The sequence below is a fragment of the Oncorhynchus clarkii genome, chromosome 29 (genome assembly GCF_045791955.1).
Source record: "Oncorhynchus clarkii lewisi isolate Uvic-CL-2024 chromosome 29, UVic_Ocla_1.0, whole genome shotgun sequence".
NCBI lineage: Eukaryota > Metazoa > Chordata > Actinopteri > Salmoniformes > Salmonidae > Oncorhynchus > Oncorhynchus clarkii.
The window spans coordinates 8928651-8950223 of record NC_092175.1 but is presented as its reverse complement, the minus strand read 5'-3'; the positions used below and the strand labels follow the sequence as shown (position 1 = coordinate 8950223).

Sequence of the window (21573 nt, the reverse complement as noted above, 5' to 3'; positions counted from 1 at the left end):
CCAAAGCCTCCAGTTGTGTAACGTCCAAACTATTTGGGAAGGACTTTCTTTGTGGGCCGCTCTGCTTACTGGCAGTGTCAATATTGAACACTGATGGAGCCCCGTTTACACCTCAGCCTCCTGTCTGTGTGTGTGTTCGTCATGCACTAGGATGTAAGAGTGTGTAAATCCGGATTACAGTTTAGCTTTTATATAATGCTGTGTATTTTTGATACCCTTGGTGGTTTCATGAGATAAGGGTTGTGTGTGTGTGTTACCTTGATGGTATCATAAGATAAGGGTTGTGTATGTGTGTGTTACCTTGATGGTATCATAAGATAAGGGTTGTGTGTGTGTGTGTGTGTGTGTGTTACCTTGATGGTATCATAAGATAAGGGTTGTGTGTGTGTGTGTGTGTGTGTTACCTTGATACCCTTGGTGTCCTCTTCGTCAAAGGAGCCAATGTCAAATGCATCTGCTGCATTTACCTCTCCCCTTGGAGGGATGAGAGGGGGAGAATACTGGAGGAGAGAGAGAGAGAGAGAGAGAGGTAAAGGTGAGGAGAGAGAAAGAAAGAGAGAGAAAGAAAGAACATAAAATGAGAGAGATATAACATGAAATTTAACATACCAATTAGGATCTGTCTAAAATGACTTGAATCAGTTATAGAACCCATTGCCCTTCATGGTTGTGAGGTCTGGGTTCTGCTCACCAACCAAGAATTCACAAAATGGGACAAACACCAAATCAAGACTCTGCATGCATAATTCTTTAAAAATATCCTCTGTGTACAACGTAAAAAACCAAATAATACATGCAGAGCAGAATTAGGCCGATACCCGCTAATTATCAAAATCCAGAAAAGAGCTGTTAAATTCTATAACCACCTAAAAGGAAGCGATTCCCAAACCTTCCATAACAAAGCCATCACCTACAGAGAGATGAACCTGGAGAAGAGTCCCCTAAGCAAGCTGATCCTGGGGCTCTGTTCACAAACACACCCTACAGAGCCCCAGGACAACAGCACAATTAGACCCAACCAAATCATGAGAAAACAAAAAGATAATTACTTGACACATTGGAAAGAATTAACAAAAAAAACAGAGCAAACTAGAATGCTATTTGGCCCTAAACAGAGAGTACACAGCGGCAGAATACCTGACCACTGTGACTGACCCAAACTTAAGGAAAGCTTTGACTATGTACAGACTCAGTGAGCATAGCCTTGCTATTGAGAAAGGCCGCCGTAGGCAGACCTGGCTCTCAAGAGAAGACAGGCTATGTGCTCACTGCCCACAAAATGAGGTGGAAACTGAGATGCACTTCCTCCTGTCCAATGTATGACCATATTAGAGACATATTTCCCTCAGATTACACAGATCCACAAAGAATTTGAAAACAAACCCAATTTTGATAAACTCCCATATCTACTGGGTGAAATTCCACAGTGTGCCATCACAGCAGCAAGATTTGTGACCTGTTGCCACGAGAAAAGGGCAACCAGTGAAGAACACACAAATGTATGCTTATTTATTTCCCCTTGTGTACTTTAACCACATCGTTGCAACACTGTCTATATATATATATATATATAAATAATATGACATTTGTAATGTCTTTGTTTTGAAACTTCTGTATGTGTAATGTTTACTGTTTTATTGTTTATTTCACTTTATATATTATCTACCTCACTTGCTTTGGCAATGTTAACACATGTTTCCCCTTGAATTGAGAGAGAGAGAAAGAGAGAGAGGAGAGGTAAAGGTGAGGAGAGGTAAGGGTGAGGGGAGAGAGAGGAGAGGTAAAGGTGAGGAGAGGTAAAGGTGAGGGGAGAGAGAGAGAGAGAGGAGAGGTAAAGGTGAGGGGGGAGAGAGAGAGCGAGAGGGGGAGAGAGAGGAGAGGTAAAGGTGAGGGGAGAGAGGAGAGGTAAAGGTGAGGAGAGAGAGAGGAGAGGTAAAGGTGAGGAGAGAGAGATAGAGAGAGAGAAAGAGAGGGGAGAGGTAAAGGTGAGGAGAGAGAGAGGAGAGGTAAAGGTGAGGAGAGAGAGAGGAGAGGTAAAGGTGAGGAGAGAGAGAGGAGAGGTAAAGGTGATGAGAGAGAGTGGAGAGGTAAAGGTGAGGAGAGAGAGAGATAGAGAGAGAGGAGAGGTAAAGGTGAGGAGAGAGAGAAGAGAGGTAAAGGTGAGGAGAGGTAAGGGTGAGGGGAGAGAGAGGAGAGGTAAAGGTGAGGAGAGGTAAAGGTGAGGGGAGAGAGAGAGGAGAGGTAAAGGTGAGGGGGGAGAGAGAGAGAGAGAGCGAGAGGGGGAGAGAGAGGAGAGGTAAAGGTGAGGGGAGAGAGGAGAGGTAAAGGTGAGGAGAGAGAGAGGAGAGGTAAAGGTGAGGAGAGAGAGATAGAGAGAGAGAAAGAGAGGGGAGAGGTAAAGGTAAGGAGAGAGAGAGGAGAGGTAAAGGTGAGGAGAGAGAGAGGAGAGGTAAAGGTGAGGAGAGAGAGAGGAGAGGTAAAGGTGATGAGAGAGAGTGGAGAGGTAAAGGTGAGGAGAGAGAGAGATAGAGAGAGAGGAGAGGTAAAGGTGAGGAGAGAGAGAAGAGAGGTAGAGGTGAAGAGAGAGAGAGAGGAGAGGTAAAGGTGAAGAGAGAGAGAGGAGAGGTAAAGATGAAGAGAGAGAATAGGTAAAGGTGAGGAGAGAGAAAGGTAAAGGTGAGGAGAGAGAGGAGAGGTAAAGGTGAAGAGAGAGAGAGGAGAGGTAAAGGTGAGGAGAGAGAGTGGAGAGGTAAAGGTGAGGAGAGGTAAAGGTGAGGCGAGAGAGAGGAGAGGTAAAGGTGAGGAGAGAGAGGAGAGGTAAAGGTGAAGAGAGAGAGGAGAGGTAAAGGTGAGGAGAGTGAGGAGAGGTAAAGGTGATGAGAGGTAAAGGTGAGGTAAAGGTGAGGAGAGGTAAAGGTGAGGAGAGAGAGAGGAGGTAAAGGTGAAGAGAGAGAGGAGAGGTAAAGGTGAAGAGAGAGAGAAGAGAGGTAAAGGTGAGGAGAGAGAGAGGAGAGGTAAAGGTGAGGAGAGAGAGAGGAGAGGTAAAGGTGAGGCGAGAGAGAGGAGAGGTAAAGGTGAGGAGAGGTAAAGGTGTGGAGAGAGAGGAGAGGTAAAGGTGAGGAGAGAGAGGAGAGGTAAAGGTGAGGAGAGAGAGAGGAGAGGTAAAGGTGAGGAGAGAGAGAGGAGAGGTAAAGGTGAGGAGAGAGAGAGGAGAGGTAAAGGTGAGGAGCGAGAGAGGAGAGGTAAAGGTGAGGCGAGAGAGAGGAGAGGTAAAGGTGAGGAGAGAGAGAGGAGAGGTAAAGGTGAGGAGAGAGAGAGGTAAAGGTGAGGAGAGAGAGAGGAGAGGTAAAGGTGAGGAGAGAGAGAGGAGAGGTAAAGGTGAGGAGAGAGAGAGGAGAGGTAAAGGTGAGGAGAGAGAGAGGAGAGGTAAAGGTGAGGAGAGAGAGAGGAGAGGTAAAGGTGAGGAGAGAGAGAGGAGAGGTAAAGGTGAGGCGAGAGAGAGGAGAGGTAAAGGTGAGGAGAGAGAGAGGAGAGGTAAAGGTGAGGAGAGAGAGGGGAGAGGTAAAGGTGAGGCGAGAGAAAGGTGAGGCGAGAGGAGGAGAGGTAAAGGTGAGGAGAGAGAGAGGAGAGGTAAAGGTGAGGAGAGAGAGAGGAGAGGTAAAGGTGAGGAGAGAGAGGAGAGGTAAAGGTGAGGAGAGAGAGAGGAGAGGTAAAGGTGAGGAGAGAGAGAGGAGAGGTAAAGGTGAGGAGAGAGAGGAGAGGGAGGAGAAGTAGAAAAGGAAAAGAAGAGGGTGAGTAAACAAAACAACAACTACTCCATTCCTTCAGCAGAGGAGTAACCATGGCAACTGATCGAGCACCACGAGAGAGAGAGAGCCGAATGTCCAGACCGGCAGGCTTTATAACGAACCCGTTCTCCCGATTCATCACACACTCTAAGGCTTACCTTCTGAAGATACACTTGCTGCCAGTCGATGCCTTTGAAGAACAGATGCTCCTTCACCTCTGGGGCACTGTGTGTGTGTGTGTGTGTGTATGGAGAGAGGAGAGAGAGAGGGGAGAGAGAGAAAAAGCCAGGTCATTCTCCTGTTGGAACAGTTCCTCGCCTAAACAGCAGGTGGCAGTATTTACAACAACTCCGAAAGGAACTGAGCTCTCCAAAACGATTTTATGGACCCATATAAAGCCCTTTCATAGTACTCACACTGTTTGACTGATACACAGTCAAAAAGGTTCAAATGCCTTCACTCAGCTAAGACATAGCATTAACATCGATGAGTGAAAAACAACGGAAGGAGGAGGGGGGGGCAGGTGTGTGCGTGCGTGTGTACCCTCGTCCCAAGCAGCCCAGTCTCTTGGCCACGTCCCTCTGCAGCAGACCCTCCAACAGACCCTTCAGCTCCACAGAGAACGAGTCTGGCAACTCCACGTTCTTCAGAGAGAGAGAGAGAGAGAGACAGAGAGAGAGACAGAGAGAGAGACAGACAGAGAGAGAGAGACAGAGAGAGAGAGACAGAGAGAGAGAGAGAGAGAGAGACAGAGAGAGAGAGACAGGGAGAGACAGAGAGAGAGAGAGAGAGAGACAGAGACAGGGAGAGAGAGACAGAGACAGGGAGAGAGAGACAGAGACAGGGAGAGAGACAGGGAGAGAGAGAGACATAGAGAGACAGAGAGAGACAGAGACAGGGAGAGAGACAGAGACAGAGAGAGACAGAGTGTGGGAGAGAGAGCAGAACAATTTCCTGCTACAACATGAGACAGACTTGATTTATGGTGCCAATAAAGCGTATCTAAGGTGCATTGGGAAGGAGACGATGTGTGATCTAAAATTCCCTGTTTGTTCCATAACCCCTCATTCCTCCCTCTTCTGCCATAATTCTCCTCCTCTCTTTGGCAGTTGATCTCATCTTACAGAACCATCCATCTGATTGGATAAGCACAAACCAACTGCCTGACGGAGAACAGAGAGGGGAGGGGGGGGGGGGGGGGCAGGGATTACACGGTTTATTCCGATCAAGTGGCTGGATTAAATCCTAATCTGAATTGAATCACAATTGAGGATACTTTCCTTTTTTAGCTTGCGCCTTATAGAGGGTGTGTGTGTGTGTGTGTGTCCTCTCCTCTGACAACACACACTCCAACTGACGCAGATCTTCTAGTCTAATAGTAGGCACACTCTAGTCAAGACCAAGGGTGACCAAGACCAAGGGTGACCAATACCAAGACCAAGGGTGACCAAGGGTGACCAAGGGTGACCAAGACCAAGGGTGACCCCCCCCTCCTCCAGGAGAGCTACTGGGTGTACAGGTTTTTGCGCCAGCCCTGCGCCGACACCGGATTCAGCTAATCATGGTCCTGAAGAGCAGCTGCAACGAAACCCTGCAGGAGGCTATCTTCCCAAGAGGGTTGAGCACCTCTGGTCTAGACCCGCTCTGTGTGTGTGTGTGTGTGTGTGTTGCGCAGCAGGCAGGGAGAGGGATGCAAATACCCTCGTTTTCCTGCCAGAACCGCTTCGCTCTGTTCACTGCCTCCCACTCACTCACTGGACATTATCAGACAAAGACTTGGCAGGAGTTTTGGGCAACATCTGTAAAAGATGCTATCCTCAGGATATCATGTCGGGTGTGTGCACACGCTAGTATGTCAGTGTGTTCAGGGATAAATCAACAAACAAAAGGATCTCTCAGTGTGTGTGTGTGTGTAAGGTGGCCCTTACCATAGTGAGCGTCATGCGGTCAATCTCGTGTTTGTCTTTGGTCTTGTGCTGTCTGAAGGGACTGTGCCTAGAGAGAGAGAGTGAGAGGAGCGAGAGAAGGGGGGGGGGGGAGAGAGAGAAGGAGAGGGAGAGCGAGAGAAGGAGGGGGAGAGAGAGAAGGAGAGGGAGAGCGAGAGAAGGAGAGCGAGAGAAGGAGACAGAGGTTGGAGAGCGAGAGAAGGAGACAGAGGTTGGAGAGCGAGAGAAGGAGAGAGAGGGGGAGAGCGAGAGAAGGAGAGAGAGCGAGAGAAGGAGACAGAGGTTGGAGAGCGAGAGAAGGAGAGGGAGGGGGAGAGTGAGGGCGAGAGAAGGAGAGGGAGGGGGAGAGCGAGAGAAGGAGAGGGAGGGGGAGAGCGAGAGAAGGAGAGGGAGGGGGAGAGAAGAAGAGAGGGGGAGAGAAGAAGAGAGCGAGGGGGAGAGCGAGAGAAGGAGAGAGAGGGGGAGAGAGAGAGGGGGAGAGCGAGAGGGGGAGAGCGAGAGAAGGAGAGGGGGGGAGCGAGAGAAGGACAGGGAGAGCGAGAGAAGGAGAGGGAGAGCGAGAGAAGGAGAGGGAGGGGGAGAGCGAGAGAAGGAGAGGGAGGGGGAGAGAAGAAGAGAGAGGGGGAGAGAAGAAGAGAGCGAGGGGGAGAGCGAGAGAAGGAGAGCAGCGAGAGAAGGAGGGAGGGGGAGAGCGAGAGGGGGAGAGCGAGAGAAGGAGAGGGGGGGAGCGAGAGAAGGAGAGGGAGAGCGAGAGAAGGAGAGGGAGAGCGAGAGAAGGAGACAGAGGTTGGAGAGCGAGAGAAGGAGACAGAGGTTGGAGAGCGAGAGAAGGAGAGAGAGGGGGAGAGCGAGAGAAGGAGACAGAGGTTGGAGAGCGAGAGAAGGAGAGGGAGGGGGAGAGCGAGAGAAGGAGAGGGAGGGCGAGAGAAGGAGAGGGAGGGGGAGAGCGAGAGAAGGAGAGCGAGAGGGAGAGCGAGAGAAGGAGAGAGAGGGGGAGAGAGAGAGGGGGAGAGCGAGAGGGGGAGAGCGAGAGAAGGAGAGGGGGGGAGCGAGAGAAGGAGAGGTGGGGAGCGAGAGAAGGAGAGGGGGAGCGAGAGAAGGAGAGCAAGAGAGGGAGGGGGGGAGCGAGAGAAGGAGAGGGAGGGGGAGAGCGAGAGAAGGAGAGAGAGGGGGAGAGCGAGAGAAGGAGAGAGAGGGGGAGAGCGAGAGAAGGAGAGAGAGGGGGGAGCGAGAGAAGGAGGGGTGGGGAGCGAGAGAAGCAGAGCAAGAGAGGGAGGGGGGGAGCGAGAGAAGGAGAGCAAGAGAAGGAGAGAGCGAGCGAGAGGGAGAGCGAGAGAAGGAGAGCGAGAGAAGGAGAGCGAGAGCGAGAGAAGGAGAGCGAGAGCGAGAGAAGGAGAACGAAAGGGGTAGAAGGAGAGGGAGAGCGAGAGAAGGAGAGCCAGCGAGAGGGGGAGAAGGAGAGCCAGCGAGAGGGGGAGAAGGAGAGCCAGCGAGAGAAGCGGTTAGTGTTACTGTCGAGAGGACAGAGCTGAAAGGAGGTGAGGGATCCAGTGAATGAGAGGTCGATGTAATGAGTGATGTCACACCGTGACAACCTAAGGCCTCAGCAGATCCACCTGCAACGCTGCCAATGCAGATCACACTTGCATCGCTCTCTCAATTCAATTCAAGCTATTGGCATGGGAAACATATGTTAACATTGCCACAGCAATTGAAGTAGATAATAGATAATATAACTCTCTCTGGCCCTCTTTCTCATCAACCCTTTCCCTCTCTGACCCCCCCCTAGTCTTTGAAGTGTTCAAACACAGACACACACACATCAATGGAAAGACCCATCAGTCTCCCTCCCACTCTCTTTCACACCATACCTAGTAACCATTACCACCCCCCTACACCCTGCACCCTACCCCCCTCAGCTGTACTGGGCCCAGACCTCTGGCATTTACACACTACACATCAAACACATCACATCAAACACACACACCACACACACACACACACGGAGTGGGTGAGAGGGTCAGAATCAGACAAGGCAAAAGGAGAAACAGATAACAGAGTATGGAATAGGAGTGAAACAGGAAGATAATAAGAGACCGTGACAGAGAGAGGGAGACAATAGAGAGAGAGAACAGAAAGAAGAGAGGAGAGAGAATAGAGAGGGAGACAATAGAGAGAGAACAGAAAGAATAGAGAATAAAGCAAGAATTGAAAGAATAGAGAGAGAGAACAGAAAGAATAGAGAATAGAAAGAGAATAGAAAGAGAGAATAGAGAGAGAATAGAAAGAGAGAATAGAGAGAGAATAGAAAGAGAGAGAATAGAAAGAGAATAGAGAGAATAGAAAGAGAGAGAATAGAAAGAGAAGAGAAAGAGAATAGAAAGAGAATAGAGAGAATAGAAAGAGAGAGATAATAGAAAGAGAATAGAGAGAATAGAAAGAGAGAGAATAGAAAGAGAGAGAATAGAAAGAGAAGAGAAAGAGAATAGAAAGAGAATAGAGAGAATAGAGAGAGAATAGAGAGAATAGAAAGAGATTAGAAAGAGAATAGAGAGAGAATAGAAAGAGATGAGAGAGAATAGAGAGAATAGAAGGAGATTAGAAAGAGAATAGAGAGAATAGAAAGAGAATAGAGAGAGAGAATAGAAAGAGAATAGAAAGAGAAGAGAGAATAGAGAATAGAGAGAATAGAAAGAGAGAGAATAGAGAGAGAGAGAATAGAGAGAATAGAAAGAGAATAGAGAGAATACAAAGAGAATAGAGAGAGAATAGAAAGAGAGAGAATAGAAAGAGAGAGAATAGAAAGAAGAGAAAGAGAATAGAAAGAGAATAGAGAGAATAGAAAGAGAGAGATAATAGAAAGAGAATAGAGAGAATAGAAAGAGAATAGAGAGAATAGAAAGAGAATAGAGAGAGAATAGAAAGAGAATAGAGAGAGAATAGAGAGAATAGAAAGAGATTAGAAAGAGAATAGAGAGAATAGAAAGAGATGAGAGAGAATAGAGAGAATAGAAAGAGATTAGAAAGAGAATAGAGAGAGAATAGAAAGAGATTAGAAAGAGAATAGAGAGAATACAAAGATAGAGAGAGAGAAAAGAAAGAGAGAGAATAGAAAGAGAGAGAGAATAGAAAGAGATTAGAAAGAGAATAGAGAGAGAGAGAGAATAGAAAGAGAATAGAGAGAGAGAATAGAGAGAGAAGAGAAAGAGAGAATAGAGAGCGAGAGAATAGAGAGAGAATAGAAAGGAGAGAGAGAATAGAAAGAGAAGAGAAAGAGAATAGAAAGAGAGAGATAATAGAAAGAGAATAGAGAGAATAGAAAGAGAATAGAGAGAGAGAATAGAAAGAGAAGAGAGAATAGAAAGAGATTAGAAAGAGAATAGAGAGAGAATAGAAAGAGATGAGAGAGAATATAGAGAATAGAAAGAGATTAGAAAGAGAATAGAGAGAATAGAAAGAGAATAGAGAGAGAGAATAGAAAGAGAGAGAATAGAAAGAGAGAGAGAATAGAAAGAGATTAGAAAGAGAATAGAGAGAGAATAGAGAGAGAGAGAGAATAGAAAGAGAATAGAGAGAGAGAGAAGAGAAAGAGAAAATAGAGAGAGAGAGAATAGAGAGAGAATAGAAAGGAGAGAGAGAATAGAAAGAGAAGAGAGAGCGAGAGAATAGAAAGAGAAGAGAGAGAATGGAGAGAGAGAATGGAGAGAGAGAATAGAGAGAGAATAGAAAGAGAAGAGAGAATAGAGAATAGAGAGAATAGAAAGAGAATAGAGAGAGAGAGAGAATAGAGAGAGAGAGAGAATAGAAAGAGAGAGAATAGAGAGAGAATAGAAAGAGAGAGAATAGAAAGAGAATAGAAAGAGAGAGAATAGAAAGAGAAGAGAAAGAGAATAGAAAGAGAATAGAGAGAATAGAAAGAGAGAGATAATAGAAAGAGAATAGAGAGAATAGAAAGAGAATAGAGAGAATAGAGAGAGAATAGAAAGAGAATAGAGAGAGAATAGAGAGAATAGAAAGAGATTAGAAAGAGAATAGAGAGAGAATAGAGAGAGAATAGAAAGAGATGAGAGAGAATAGAGAGAATAGAAAGAGATTAGAAAGAGAATAGAGAGAGAATAGAAAGAGATTAGAAAGAGAATAGAGAGAATAGAAAGATAATAGAGAGAGAGAATAGAAAGAGAGAGAACAGAAAGAGAGAGAATAGAAAGAGATTAGAAAGAGAATAGAGAGAGAATAGAGAGAGAGAGAGAATAGAAAGAGAATAGAGAGAGAGAATAGAGAGAGAAGAGAAAGAGAGAATAGAGAGAGATAATAGAAAGAGAATAGAGAGAGAGAATAGAAAGAGAATAGAGAGAGAATAGAGAGAATAGAAAGAGATGAGAGAGAATATAGAGAATAGAAAGAGATTAGAAAGAGAATAGAGAGAGATTAGAAAGAGAATAGAGAGAATAGAAAGAGAATAGAGAGAGAGAATAGAAAGAGAGAGAATAGAAAGAGAGAGAATAGAAAGAGAGAGAGAATAGAAAGAGATTAGAAAGAGAATAGAGAGAGAATAGAGAGAGAGAGAGAAGAGAAAGAGAAAATAGAGAGAGAGAGAATAGAGAGAGAATAGAAAGGAGAGAGAGAATAGAAAGAGAAGAGAGAGCGAGAGAATAGAAAGAGAAGAGAGAGAGAATAGAAAGAGAATAGAGAATAGAGAGAATAGAAAGAGAATAGAGAGAGAGAGAGAATAGAGAGAGAGAGAGAATAGAAAGAGAATAGAGAGAATACAAAGAGAATAGAGAGAGAATAGAAAGAGAGAGAATAGAAAGAAATAGAGAGAGAGAATAGAAAGAGAGAGAATAGAGAGAGAATAGAAAGAGAGAGAATAGAAAGAGAGAGAATAGAAAGAGAGAGAATAGAAAGAGAGAGAATAGAAAGAGAAGAGAAATAGAATAGAAAGAGAATAGAGAGAATAGAAAGAGAGAGATAATAGAAAGAGAATAGAGAGAATAGAAAGAGAATAGAGAGAGAATAGAAAGAGAATAGAGAGAGAATAGAGAGAATAGAAAGAGATTAGAAAGAGAATAGAGAGAGAATAGAAAGAGATGAGAGAGAATAGAGAGAATAGAAAGAGAAAAGAGAGAATAGAAAGAGAATAGAGAGAGAGAATAGAAAGAGAATAGAGAGAGAATAGAGAGAATAGAAAGAGATGAGAGAGAATATAGAGAATAGAAAGAGATTAGAAAGAGAATAGAGAGAGAAGAGAAAGAGAGAATAGAGAGAGATAATAGAAAGAGAATAGAGAGAATAGAAAGAGAATAGAGAGAGAGAATAGAAAGAGAATAGAGAGAGAATAGAGAGAGAATAGAGAGAGAGAGAATAGAGAGAGAATAGAAAGGAGAGAGAGAATAGAAAGAGAAGAGAGAGCGAGAGAATAGAAAGAGAAGAGAGAGAATGGAGAGAGAGAATAGAGAGAGAGAATGGAGAGAGAGAATAGAGAGAGAATAGAAAGAGAAGAGAGAATAGAGAATAGAGAGAATAGAAAGAGAATAGAGAGAGAGAATAGAGAGAATATAAAGAGAATAGAGAGAATACAAAGAGAATAGAGAGAGAATAGAAAGAAATAGAGAGAGAATAGAAAGAGAGAGAATAGAGAGAGAATAGAAAGAGAGAGAATAGAAAGAGAATAGAGAGAATAGAAAGAGAGAGAATAGAAAGAGATTAGAAAGAGAAGAGAGAGAGAATAGAGAGAGAGAGAGAATAGAAAGAGAATAGAGAGAGAGAATAGAGAGAGAAGAGAAAGAGAGAATAGAGAGAGATAATAGAAAGAGAATAGAGAGAATAGAAAGAGAATAGAGAGAGAGAATAGAAAGAGAATAGAGAGAGAATAGAGAGAATAGAAAGAGATGAGAGAGAATATAGAGAATAGAAAGAGATTAGAAAGAGAATAGAGAGAATAGAAAGAGAATAGAGAGAGAGAATAGAAAGAGAGAGAGAATAGAAAGAGATTAGAAAGAGAATAGAGAGAGAAGAAAGAGAATAGAGAGAGAAGAGAAAGAGAAAATAGAGAGAGAGAGAATAGAAAGGAGAGAGAGAATAGAAAGAGAAGAGAGAGCGAGAGAATAGAAAGAGAAGAGAGAGAGAGAGAATAGAAAGAGAATAGAGAGAATACAAAGAGAGAGAATAGAGAGAGAATAGAAAGAGAGAGAATAGAAAGAGAATAGAGAGAATAGAAAGAGAGAGAATAGAAAGGAGAGAGAGAATAGAAAGAGAAGAGAGAGCGAGAGAATAGAAAGAGAATAGAAAGAGAATAGAGAGAGAGAGAGAATAGAGAGAGAATAGAGAGAGAGAGAGAATAGAGAGAGAGAGAGAATAGAAAGAGAATAGAGAGAATACAAAGAGAGAGAATAGAGAGAGAATAGAAAGAGAGAGAATAGAAAGAGAATAGAGAGAATAGAAAGAGAGAGAATAGAAAGAGAATAGAGAGAATAGAAAGAGAGAGAATAGAAAGAGAGAGAATAGAAAGAGAGAGAATAGAAAGAGAAGAGAAAGAGAATAGAAAGAGAATAGAGAGAGAATAGAGAGAATAGAAAGAGAATAGAGAGAATAGAAAGAGAATAGAGAGAATAGAAAGAGAATAGAGAGAGAATAGAAAGAGAATAGAGAGAGAATAGAGAGAATAGAAAGAGATTAGAAAGAGAATAGAGAGAGAATAGAAAGAGATGAGAGAGAATAGAGAGAATAGAAAGAGATTAGAAAGAGAATAGAGAGAGAATAGAAAGAGATTAGAAAGAGAATAGAGAGAATAGAAAGATAATAGAGAGAGAGAATAGAAAGAGAAGAGAGAGAATAGAGAGAATAGAAAGAGATGAGAGAGAATATAGAGAATAGAAAGAGATTAGAAAGAGAATAGAGAGAGAATAGAGAGAGAGAGAGAATAGATAGAGAATAGAGAGAGAGAATAGAGAGAGAAGAGAAAGAGAGAATAGAGAGAGAGAGAATAGAGAGAGATAATAGAAAGAGAATAGAGAGAATAGAAAGAGAATAGAGAGAGAGAATAGAAAGAGAATAGAGAGAGAATAGAGAGAATAGAAAGAGATGAGAGAGAATATAGAGAATAGAAAGAGATTAGAAAGAGAATAGAGAGAGAAGAGAAAGAGAGAATAGAGAAAGAGAGAATAGAGAGAGAGAGAATAGAGAGAGATAATAGAAAGAGAATAGAGAGAATAGAAAGAGAATAGAGAGAGAGAGAGAATAGAAAGAGAAGAGAGAGAATGGAGAGAGAGAAAAGAGAGAGAGAATGGAGAGAGAGAATAGAGAGAGAATAGAAAGAGAAGAGAGAATAGAGAGAATAGAAAGAGAATAGAGAGAGAGAGAATAGAGAGAATAGAAAGAGAATAGAGAGAATACAAAGAGAATAGAGAGAGAATAGAAAGAAATAGAGAGAGAATAGAAAGAGAGAGAATAGAGAGAGAATAGAAAGAGAGAGAATAGAAAGAGAATAGAGAGAATAGAAAGAGAGAGAATAGAAAGAGAGAGAATAGAAAGAGAAGAGAAAGAGAATAGAAAGAGAATAGAGAGAGATAATAGAAAGAGAATAGAGAGAATAGAAAGAGAATAGAGAGAATAGAAAGAGAATAGAGAGAGAATAGAGAGAATAGAGAGAATAGAAAGAGATTAGAAAGAGAATAGAGAGAGAATAGAAAGAGATGAGAGAGAATAGAGAGAATAGAAAGAGATTAGAAAGAGAATAGAGAGAGAATAGAAAGAGATTAGAAAGAGAATAGAGAGAATAGAAAGATAATAGAGAGAGAGAATAGAAAGAGAGAGAATAGAAAGAGAAGATAAAGAGAATAGAAAGAGAATAGAGAGAATAGAAAGAGAATAGAGAGAATAGAAAGAGAGAGATAATAGAAAGAGATTAGAAAGAGAATAGAGAGAGAATAGAAAGAGATTAGAAAGAGAATACAGAGAATAGAAAGATAATAGAGAGAGAATAGAAAGAGAAGAGAAAGAGAATAGAAAGAGAATAGAGAGAATAGAAAGAGAATAGAGAGAATAGAAAGAGAATAGAGAGAGAATAGAGAGAATAGAAAGAGATTAGAAAGAGATTAGAAAGAGAATAGAGAGAGAGAATAGAGAGAGAAGAGAAAGAGAGAATAGAGAGAGATAATAGAAAGAGAATAGAGAGAATAGAAAGAGAATAGAGAGAGAGAATAGAAAGAGAATAGAGAGAGAATAGAGAGAATAGAAAGAGATGAGAGAGAATATAGAGAATAGAAAGAGATTAGAAAGAGAATAGAGAGAGAAGAGAAAGAGAGAATAGAGAGAGAGAGAATAGAGAGATAATAGAAAGAGAATAGAGAGAATAGAAAGAGAATAGAGAGAGAGAATAGAAAGAGAATAGAGAGAGAATAGAGAGAGAGAGAATAGAGAGAGAATAGAAAGGAGAGAGAGAATAGAAAGAGAAGAGAGAGCGAGAGAATAGAAAGAGAAGAGAGAGAATGGAGAGAGAGAATAGAGAGAGAGAATGGAGAGAGAGAATAGAGAGAGAATAGAAAGAGAAGAGAGAATAGAAAGAGAATAGAGAGAATACAAAGAGAATAGAGAGAGAATAGAAAGAAAATAGAGAGAATAGAAAGAGAGAGATAATAGAAAGAGATTAGAAAGAGAATAGAGAGAGAATAGAAAGAGATTAGAAAGAGAATACAGAGAATAGAAAGATAATAGAGAGAGAATAGAAAGAGAAGAGAAAGAGAATAGAAAGAGAATAGAGAGAATAGAAAGAGAATAGAGAGAATAGAAAGAGAATAGAGAGAGAATAGAGAGAATAGAAAGAGATTAGAAAGAGATTAGAAAGAGAGAATAGAGAGAGAAGAGAAAGAGAGAATAGAGAGATAATAGAAAGAGAATAGAGAGAATAGAAAGAGAATAGAGAGAGAGAATAGAAAGAGAATAGAGAGAGAATAGAGAGAATAGAAAGAGATGAGAGAGAATATAGAGAATAGAAAGAGATTAGAAAGAGAATAGAGAGAGAAGAGAAAGAGAGAATAGAGAGAGAGAGAATAGAGAGAGATAATAGAAAGAGAATAGAGAGAGATAATAGAAAGAGAATAGAGAGAATAGAAAGAGAATAGAGAGAGAGAATAGAAAGAGAATAGAGAGAGAATAGAAAGGAGAGAGAGAATAGAAAGAGAAGAGAGAGCGAGAGAATAGAAAGAGAAGAGAGAGAATGGAGAGAGAGAATAGAGAGAGAGAATGGAGAGAGAGAATGGAGAGAGAGAATAGAGAGAGAATAGAAAGAGAAGAGAGAATAGAGAATAGAGAGAATAGAGAGAGAGATAATAGAGAGAATAGAAAGAGAATAGAGAGAATACAAAGAGAATAGAGAGAGAATAGAAAGAAATAGAGAGAGAATAGAAAGAGATTAGAAAGAGAATAGAGAGAGAATAGAAAGAGATTAGAAAGAGAATAGAGAGAATAGAAAGATAATAGAGAGAGAGAATAGAAAGAGAGAGAATAGAAAGAGAAGATAAAGAGAATAGAGAGAATAGAAAGAGAATAGAGAGAATAGAAAGAGAGAGATAATAGAAAGAGATTAGAAAGAGAATAGAAAGAGATTAGAAAGAGAATACAGAGAATAGAAAGATAATAGAGAGAGAATAGAAAGAGAAGAGAAAGAGAATAGAAAGAGAATAGAGAGAATAGAAAGAGAATAGAGAGAATAGAAAGAGAATAGAGAGAGAATAGAGAGAATAGAAAGAGATTAGAAAGAGATTAGAAAGAGAATAGAGAGAGAGAATAGAGAGAGAAGAGAAAGAGAGAATAGAGAGAGATAATAGAAAGAGAATAGAGAGAATAGAAAGAGAATAGAGAGAGAGAATAGAAAGAGAATAGAGAGAGAATAGAGAGAATAGAAAGAGATGAGAGAGAATATAGAGAATAGAAAGAGATTAGAAAGAGAATAGAGAGAGAAGAGAAAGAGAGAATAGAGAGAGAGAGAATAGAGAGATAATAGAAAGAGAATAGAGAGAATAGAAAGAGAATAGAGAGAGAGAATAGAGAGAGAGAGAGAATAGAGAGAGAATAGAAAGGAGAGAGAGAATAGAAAGAGAAGAGAGAGCGAGAGAATAGAAAGAGAAGAGAGAGAATGGAGAGAGAGAATAGAGAGAGAGAATGGAGAGAGAGAATAGAGAGAGAATTGAAAGAGAAGAGAGAATAGAGAATAGAGAGAATAGAAAGAGAATAGAGAGAATACAAAGAGAATAGAGAGAGAATAGAAAGAAAATAGAGAGAATAGAAAGAGAGAGATAATAGAAAGAGATTAGAAAGAGAATAGAGAGAGAATAGAAAGAGATTAGAAAGAGAATACAGAGAATAGAAAGATAATAGAGAGAGAATAGAAAGAGAAGAGAAAGAGAATAGAAAGAGAATAGAGAGAATAGAAAGAGAATAGAGAGAATAGAAAGAGAATAGAGAGAGAATAGAGAGAATAGAAAGAGATTAGAAAGAGAGAATAGAGAGAGAAGAGAAAGAGAGAATAGAGAGAGATAATAGAAAGAGAATAGAGAGAATAGAAAGAGAATAGAGAGAGAGAATAGAAAGAGAATAGAGAGAGAATAGAGAGAATAGAAAGAGATGAGAGAGAATATAGAGAATAGAAAGAGATTAGAAAGAGAATAGAGAGAGAAGAGAAAGAGAGAATAGAGAGAGAGAGAATAGAGAGAGATAATAGAAAGAGAATAGAGAGAATAGAAAGAGAATAGAGAGAGAGAATAGAAAGAGAATAGAGAGAGAATAGAGAGAGAGAGAGAATAGAGAGAGAATAGAAAGGAGAGAGAGAATAGAAAGAGAAGAGAGAGCGAGAGAATAGAAAGAGAAGAGAGAGAATGGAGAGAGAGAATAGAGAGAGAGAATGGAGAGAGAGAATGGAGAGAGAGAATAGAGAGAGAATAGAAAGAGAAGAGAGAATAGAGAATAGAGAGAGAGATAATAGAGAGAATAGAAAGAGAATAGAGAGAATACAAAGAGAATAGAGAGAGAATAGAAAGAAATAGAGAGAGAATAGAAAGAGAGAGAATAGAGAGAGAATAGAAAGAGAGAGAATAGAAAGAGAATAGAGAGAATAGAAGAGAGAATAGAAAGATAAGAGAAAGAGAATAGAAAGAGAATAGAGAGAGAGAATAGAGAGATAATAGAAAGAGAATAGAGAGAATAGAAAGAGAATAGAGAGAGAGAATAGAAAGAGAATAGAGAGAGAATAGAGAGAGAGAGAGAATAGAGAGAGAATAGAAAGGAGAGAGAGAATAGAAAGAGAAGAGAGAGCGAGAGAATAGAAAGAGAAGAGAGAGAATGGAGAGAGAGAATAGAGAGAGAGAATGGAGAGAGAGAATAGAGAGAGAATAGAAAGAGAAGAGAGAATAGAGAATAGAGAGAATAGAGAGAGAGATAATAGAGAGAATAGAAAGAGAATAGAGAGAATACAAAGAGAATAGAGAGAGAATAGAAAGAAAATAGAGAGAATAGAAAGAGAGAGATAATAGAAAGAGATTAGAAAGAGAATAGAGAGAGAATAGAAAGAGATTAGAAAGAGAATACAGAGAATAGAAAGATAATAGAGAGAGAATAGAAAGAGAAGAGAAAGAGAATAGAAAGAGAATAGAGAGAATAGAAAGAGAATAGAGAGAATAGAAAGAGAATAGAGAGAGAATAGAGAGAATAGAAAGAGATTAGAAAGAGATTAGAAAGAGAGAATAGAGAGAGAAGAGAAAGAGAGAATAGAGAGAGATAATAGAAAGAGAATAGAGAGAATAGAAAGAGAATAGAGAGAGAGAATAGAAAGAGAATAGAGAGAGAATAGAGAGAATAGAAAGAGATGAGAGAGAATATAGAGAATAGAAAGAGATTAGAAAGAGAATAGAGAGAGAAGAGAAAGAGAGAATAGAGAGAGAGAGAATAGAGAGAGATAATAGAAAGAGAATAGAGAGAGATAATAGAAAGAGAATAGAGAGAATAGAAAGAGAATAGAGAGAGAATAGAAAGGAGAGAGAGAATAGAAAGAGAAGAGAGAGCGAGAGAATAGAAAGAGAAGAGAGAGAATGGAGAGAGAGAATAGAGAGAGAGAATGGAGAGAGAGAATGGAGAGAGAGAATAGAGAGAGAATAGAAAGAGAAGAGAGAATAGAGAATAGAGAGAATAGAGAGAGAGATAATAGAGAGAATAGAAAGAGAATAGAGAGAATACAAAGAGAATAGAGAGAGAATAGAAATAAATAGAGAGAGAATAGAAAGAGATTAGAAAGAGAATAGAGAGAGAATAGAAAGAGATTAGAAAGAGAATAGAGAGAATAGAAAGATAATAGAGAGAGAGAATAGAAAGAGAGAGAATAGAAAGAGAAGATAAAGAGAATAGAAAGAGAATAGAGAGAATAGAAAGAGAATAGAGAGAATAGAAAGAGAGAGATAATAGAAAGAGATTAGAAAGAGAATAGAGAGAGAATAGAAAGAGATTAGAAAGAGAATACAGAGAATAGAAAGATAATAGAGAGAGAATAGAAAGAGAAGAGAAAGAGAATAGAAAGAGAATAGAGAGAATAGAAAGAGAATAGAGAGAATAGAAAGAGAATAGAGAGAGAATAGAGAGAATAGAAAGAGATTAGAAAGAGATTAGAAAGAGAATAGAGAGAGAGAATAGAGAGAGAAGAGAAAGAGAGAATAGAGAGAGATAATAGAAAGAGAATAGAGAGAATAGAAAGAGAATAGAGAGAGAGAATAGAAAGAGAATAGAGAGAGAATAGAGAGAATAGAAAGAGATGAGAGAGAATATAGAGAATAGAAAGAGATTAGAAAGAGAATAGAGAGAGAAGAGAAAGAGAGAATAGAGAGAGAGAGAATAGAGAGATAATAGAAAGAGAATAGAGAGAATAGAAAGAGAATAGAGAGAGAGAATAGAAAGAGAATAGAGAGAGAATAGAGAGAGAGAGAGAATAGAGAGAGAATAGAAAGGAGAGAGAGAATAGAAAGAGAAGAGAGAGCGAGAGAATAGAAAGAGAAGAGAGAGAATGGAGAGAGAGAATAGAGAGAGAGAATGGAGAGAGAGAATAGAGAGAGAATAGAAAGAGAAGAGAGAATAGAGAATAGAGAGAATAGAGAGAGAGATAATAGAGAGAATAGAAAGAGAATAGAGAGAATACAAAGAGAATAGAGAGAGAATAGAAAGAAAATAGAGAGAATAGAAAGAGAGAGATAATAGAAAGAGATTAGAAAGAGAATAGAGAGAGAATAGAAAGAGATTAGAAAGAGAATACAGAGAATAGAAAGATAATAGAGAGAGAATAGAAAGAGAAGAGAAAGAGAATAGAAAGAGAATAGAGAGAATAGAAAGAGAATAGAGAGAATAGAAAGAGAATAGAGAGAGAATAGAGAGAATAGAAAGAGATTAGAAAGAGATTAGAAAGAGAGAATAGAGAGAGAAGAGAAAGAGAGAATAGAGAGAGATAATAGAAAGAGAATAGAGAGAATAGAAAGAGAATAGAGAGAGAGAATAGAAAGAGAATAGAGAGAGAATAGAGAGAATAGAAAGAGATGAGAGAGAATATAGAGAATAGAAAGAGATTAGAAAGAGAATAGAGAGAGAAGAGAAAGAGAGAATAGAGAGAGAGAGAATAGAGAGAGATAATAGAAAGAGAATAGAGAGAATAGAAAGAGAATAGAGAGAGAGAATAGAAAGAGAATAGAGAGAGAATAGAGAGAGAGAGAGAATAGAGAGAGAATAGAAAGGAGAGAGAGAATAGAAAGAGAGCGAGAGAATAGAAAGAGAAGAGAGAGAATGGAGAGAGAGAATAGAGAGAGAGAATGGAGAGAGAGAATGGAGAGAGAGAATAGAGAGAGAATAGAAAGAGAAGAGAGAATAGAGAATAGAGAGAATAGAGAGAGAATAGAGAGAATACAAAGAGAATAGAGAGAGAATAGAAAGAAATAGAGAGAGAATAGAAAGAGAGAGAATAGAGAGAGAATAGAAAGAGAGAGAATAGAAAGAGAATAGAGAGAATAGAAAGAGAGAGAATAGAAAGAGAAGAGAAAGAGAATAGAAAGAGAATAGAGAGAGAGAGATAATAGAAAGAGAATAGAGAGAGAACAGAAAGAGAGAGAATAGAAAGAGAATAGAGAGAGAATAGAGAGAGAGAGAGAATAGAAAGAGAATAGAGAGAGAGAATAGAGAGAGAAGAGAAAGAGAGAATAGAGAGAGATAATAGAAAGAGAATAGAGAGAATAGAGAGAGAGAATAGAAAGAGAATAGAGAGAGAATAGAGAGAATAGAAAGAGATGAGAGAGAATATAGAGAATAGAAAGAGATTAGAAAGAGAATAGAGAGAGATTAGAAAGAGAATAGAGAGAATAGAAAGAGAATAGAGAGAGAGAATAGAAAGAGAGAGAATAGAGAGAGAGAGAGAATAGAAAGAGAATAGAGAGAGAAGAGAAAGAGAAAATAGAGAGAGAGAGAATAGAGAGAGAATAGAAAGGAGAGAGAGAATAGAAAGAGAAGAGAGAGCGAGAGAATAGAAAGAGAAGAGAGAGAGAATAGAAAGAGAAGAGAGAATAGAGAATAGAGAGAATAGAAAGAGAATAGAGAGAGAGAGAGAATAGAGAGAGAGAGAGAATAGAAAGAGAATAGAGAGAATACAAAGAGAATAGAGAGAGAATAGAAAGAGAGAGAATAGAGAGAGAATAGAAAGAGAGAGAATAGAAAGAGAATAGAGAGAATAGAAAGAGAGAGAATAGAAAGAGAGAGAATAGAAAGAGAGAGAATAGAAAGAGAATAGAGAGAATAGAAAGAGAGAGAATAGAAAGAGAGAGAATAGAAAGAGAGAGAATAGAAAGAGAAGAGAAAGAGAATAGAGAGAATAGAAAGAGAGAGATAATAGAAAGAGAATAGAGAGAATAGAAAGAGAATAGAGAGAATAGAAAGAGAATAGAGAGAGAATAGAGAGAATAGAAAGAGATTAGAAAGAGAATAGAGAGAGAATAGAAAGAGATGAGAGAGAATAGAGAGAATAGAAAGAGATTAGAAAGAGAATAGAGAGAGAATAGAAAGAGATTAGAAAGAGAATAGAGAGAATAGAAAGATAATAGAGAGAGAGAATAGAAAGAGAATAGAGAGAGAATAGAGAGAATAGAAAGAGATGAGAGAGAATATAGAGAATAGAAAGAGATTAGAAAGAGAATAGAGAGAGAATAGAGAGAGAGAGAATAGAAAGAGAATAGAGAGAGAGAATAGAGAGAGAAGAGAAAGAGAGAATAGAGAGAGAGAGAATAGAGAGAGAGAGAATAGAGAGAGATAATAGAAAGAGAATAGAGAGAATAGAAAGAGAATAGAGAGAGAGAATAGAAAGAGAATAGAGAGAGAATAGAGAGAATAGAAAGAGATGAGAGAGAATATAGAGAATAGAAAGAGATTAGAAAGAGAATAGAGAGAGAAGAGAAAGAGAGAATAGAGAGAGAGAGAATAGAGAGAGATAATAGAAAGAGAATAGAGAGAATAGAAAGAGAATAGAGAGAGAGAATAGAAAGAGAATAGAGAGAGAATAGAGAGAGAGAATAGAAAGAGAAGAGAGAGCGAGAGAATAGAAAGAGAAGAGAGAGAATGGAGAGAGAGAATGGAGAGAGAGAATAGAGAGAGAATAGAAAGAGAAGAGAGAATAGAGAGAATAGAAAGAGAATAGAGAGAGAGAGAATAGAGAGAATAGAAAGAGAATAGAGAGAATACAAAGAGAATAGAGAGAGAATAGAAAGAAATAGAGAGAGAATAGAAAGAGAGAGAATAGAGAGAGAATAGAAAGAGAGAGAGAGAATAGAAAG

The 21573-nt window shown here is 39.4% G+C and overlaps 1 protein-coding gene across 2 annotated transcripts in view; it reads right to left on the bottom strand.

Moving 5' to 3' along the window:
- Positions 1-21573, bottom strand: part of LOC139388107 (G protein-coupled receptor kinase 3) — a 192236-nt gene that overhangs the window by 6280 nt on the left and 164383 nt on the right. For both annotated transcript variants that reach the window (XM_071134677.1, XM_071134676.1), the window contains exons 14-17: positions 5717-5783; positions 4332-4432; positions 3947-4013; positions 405-500 (exon numbers count right to left, since the gene is read on the bottom strand). In XM_071134677.1, coding sequence (XP_070990778.1) covers positions 405-500; positions 3947-4013; positions 4332-4432; positions 5717-5783 — 331 coding nt within the window. The remainder of the gene's footprint in view (positions 1-404; positions 501-3946; positions 4014-4331; positions 4433-5716; positions 5784-21573) is intronic.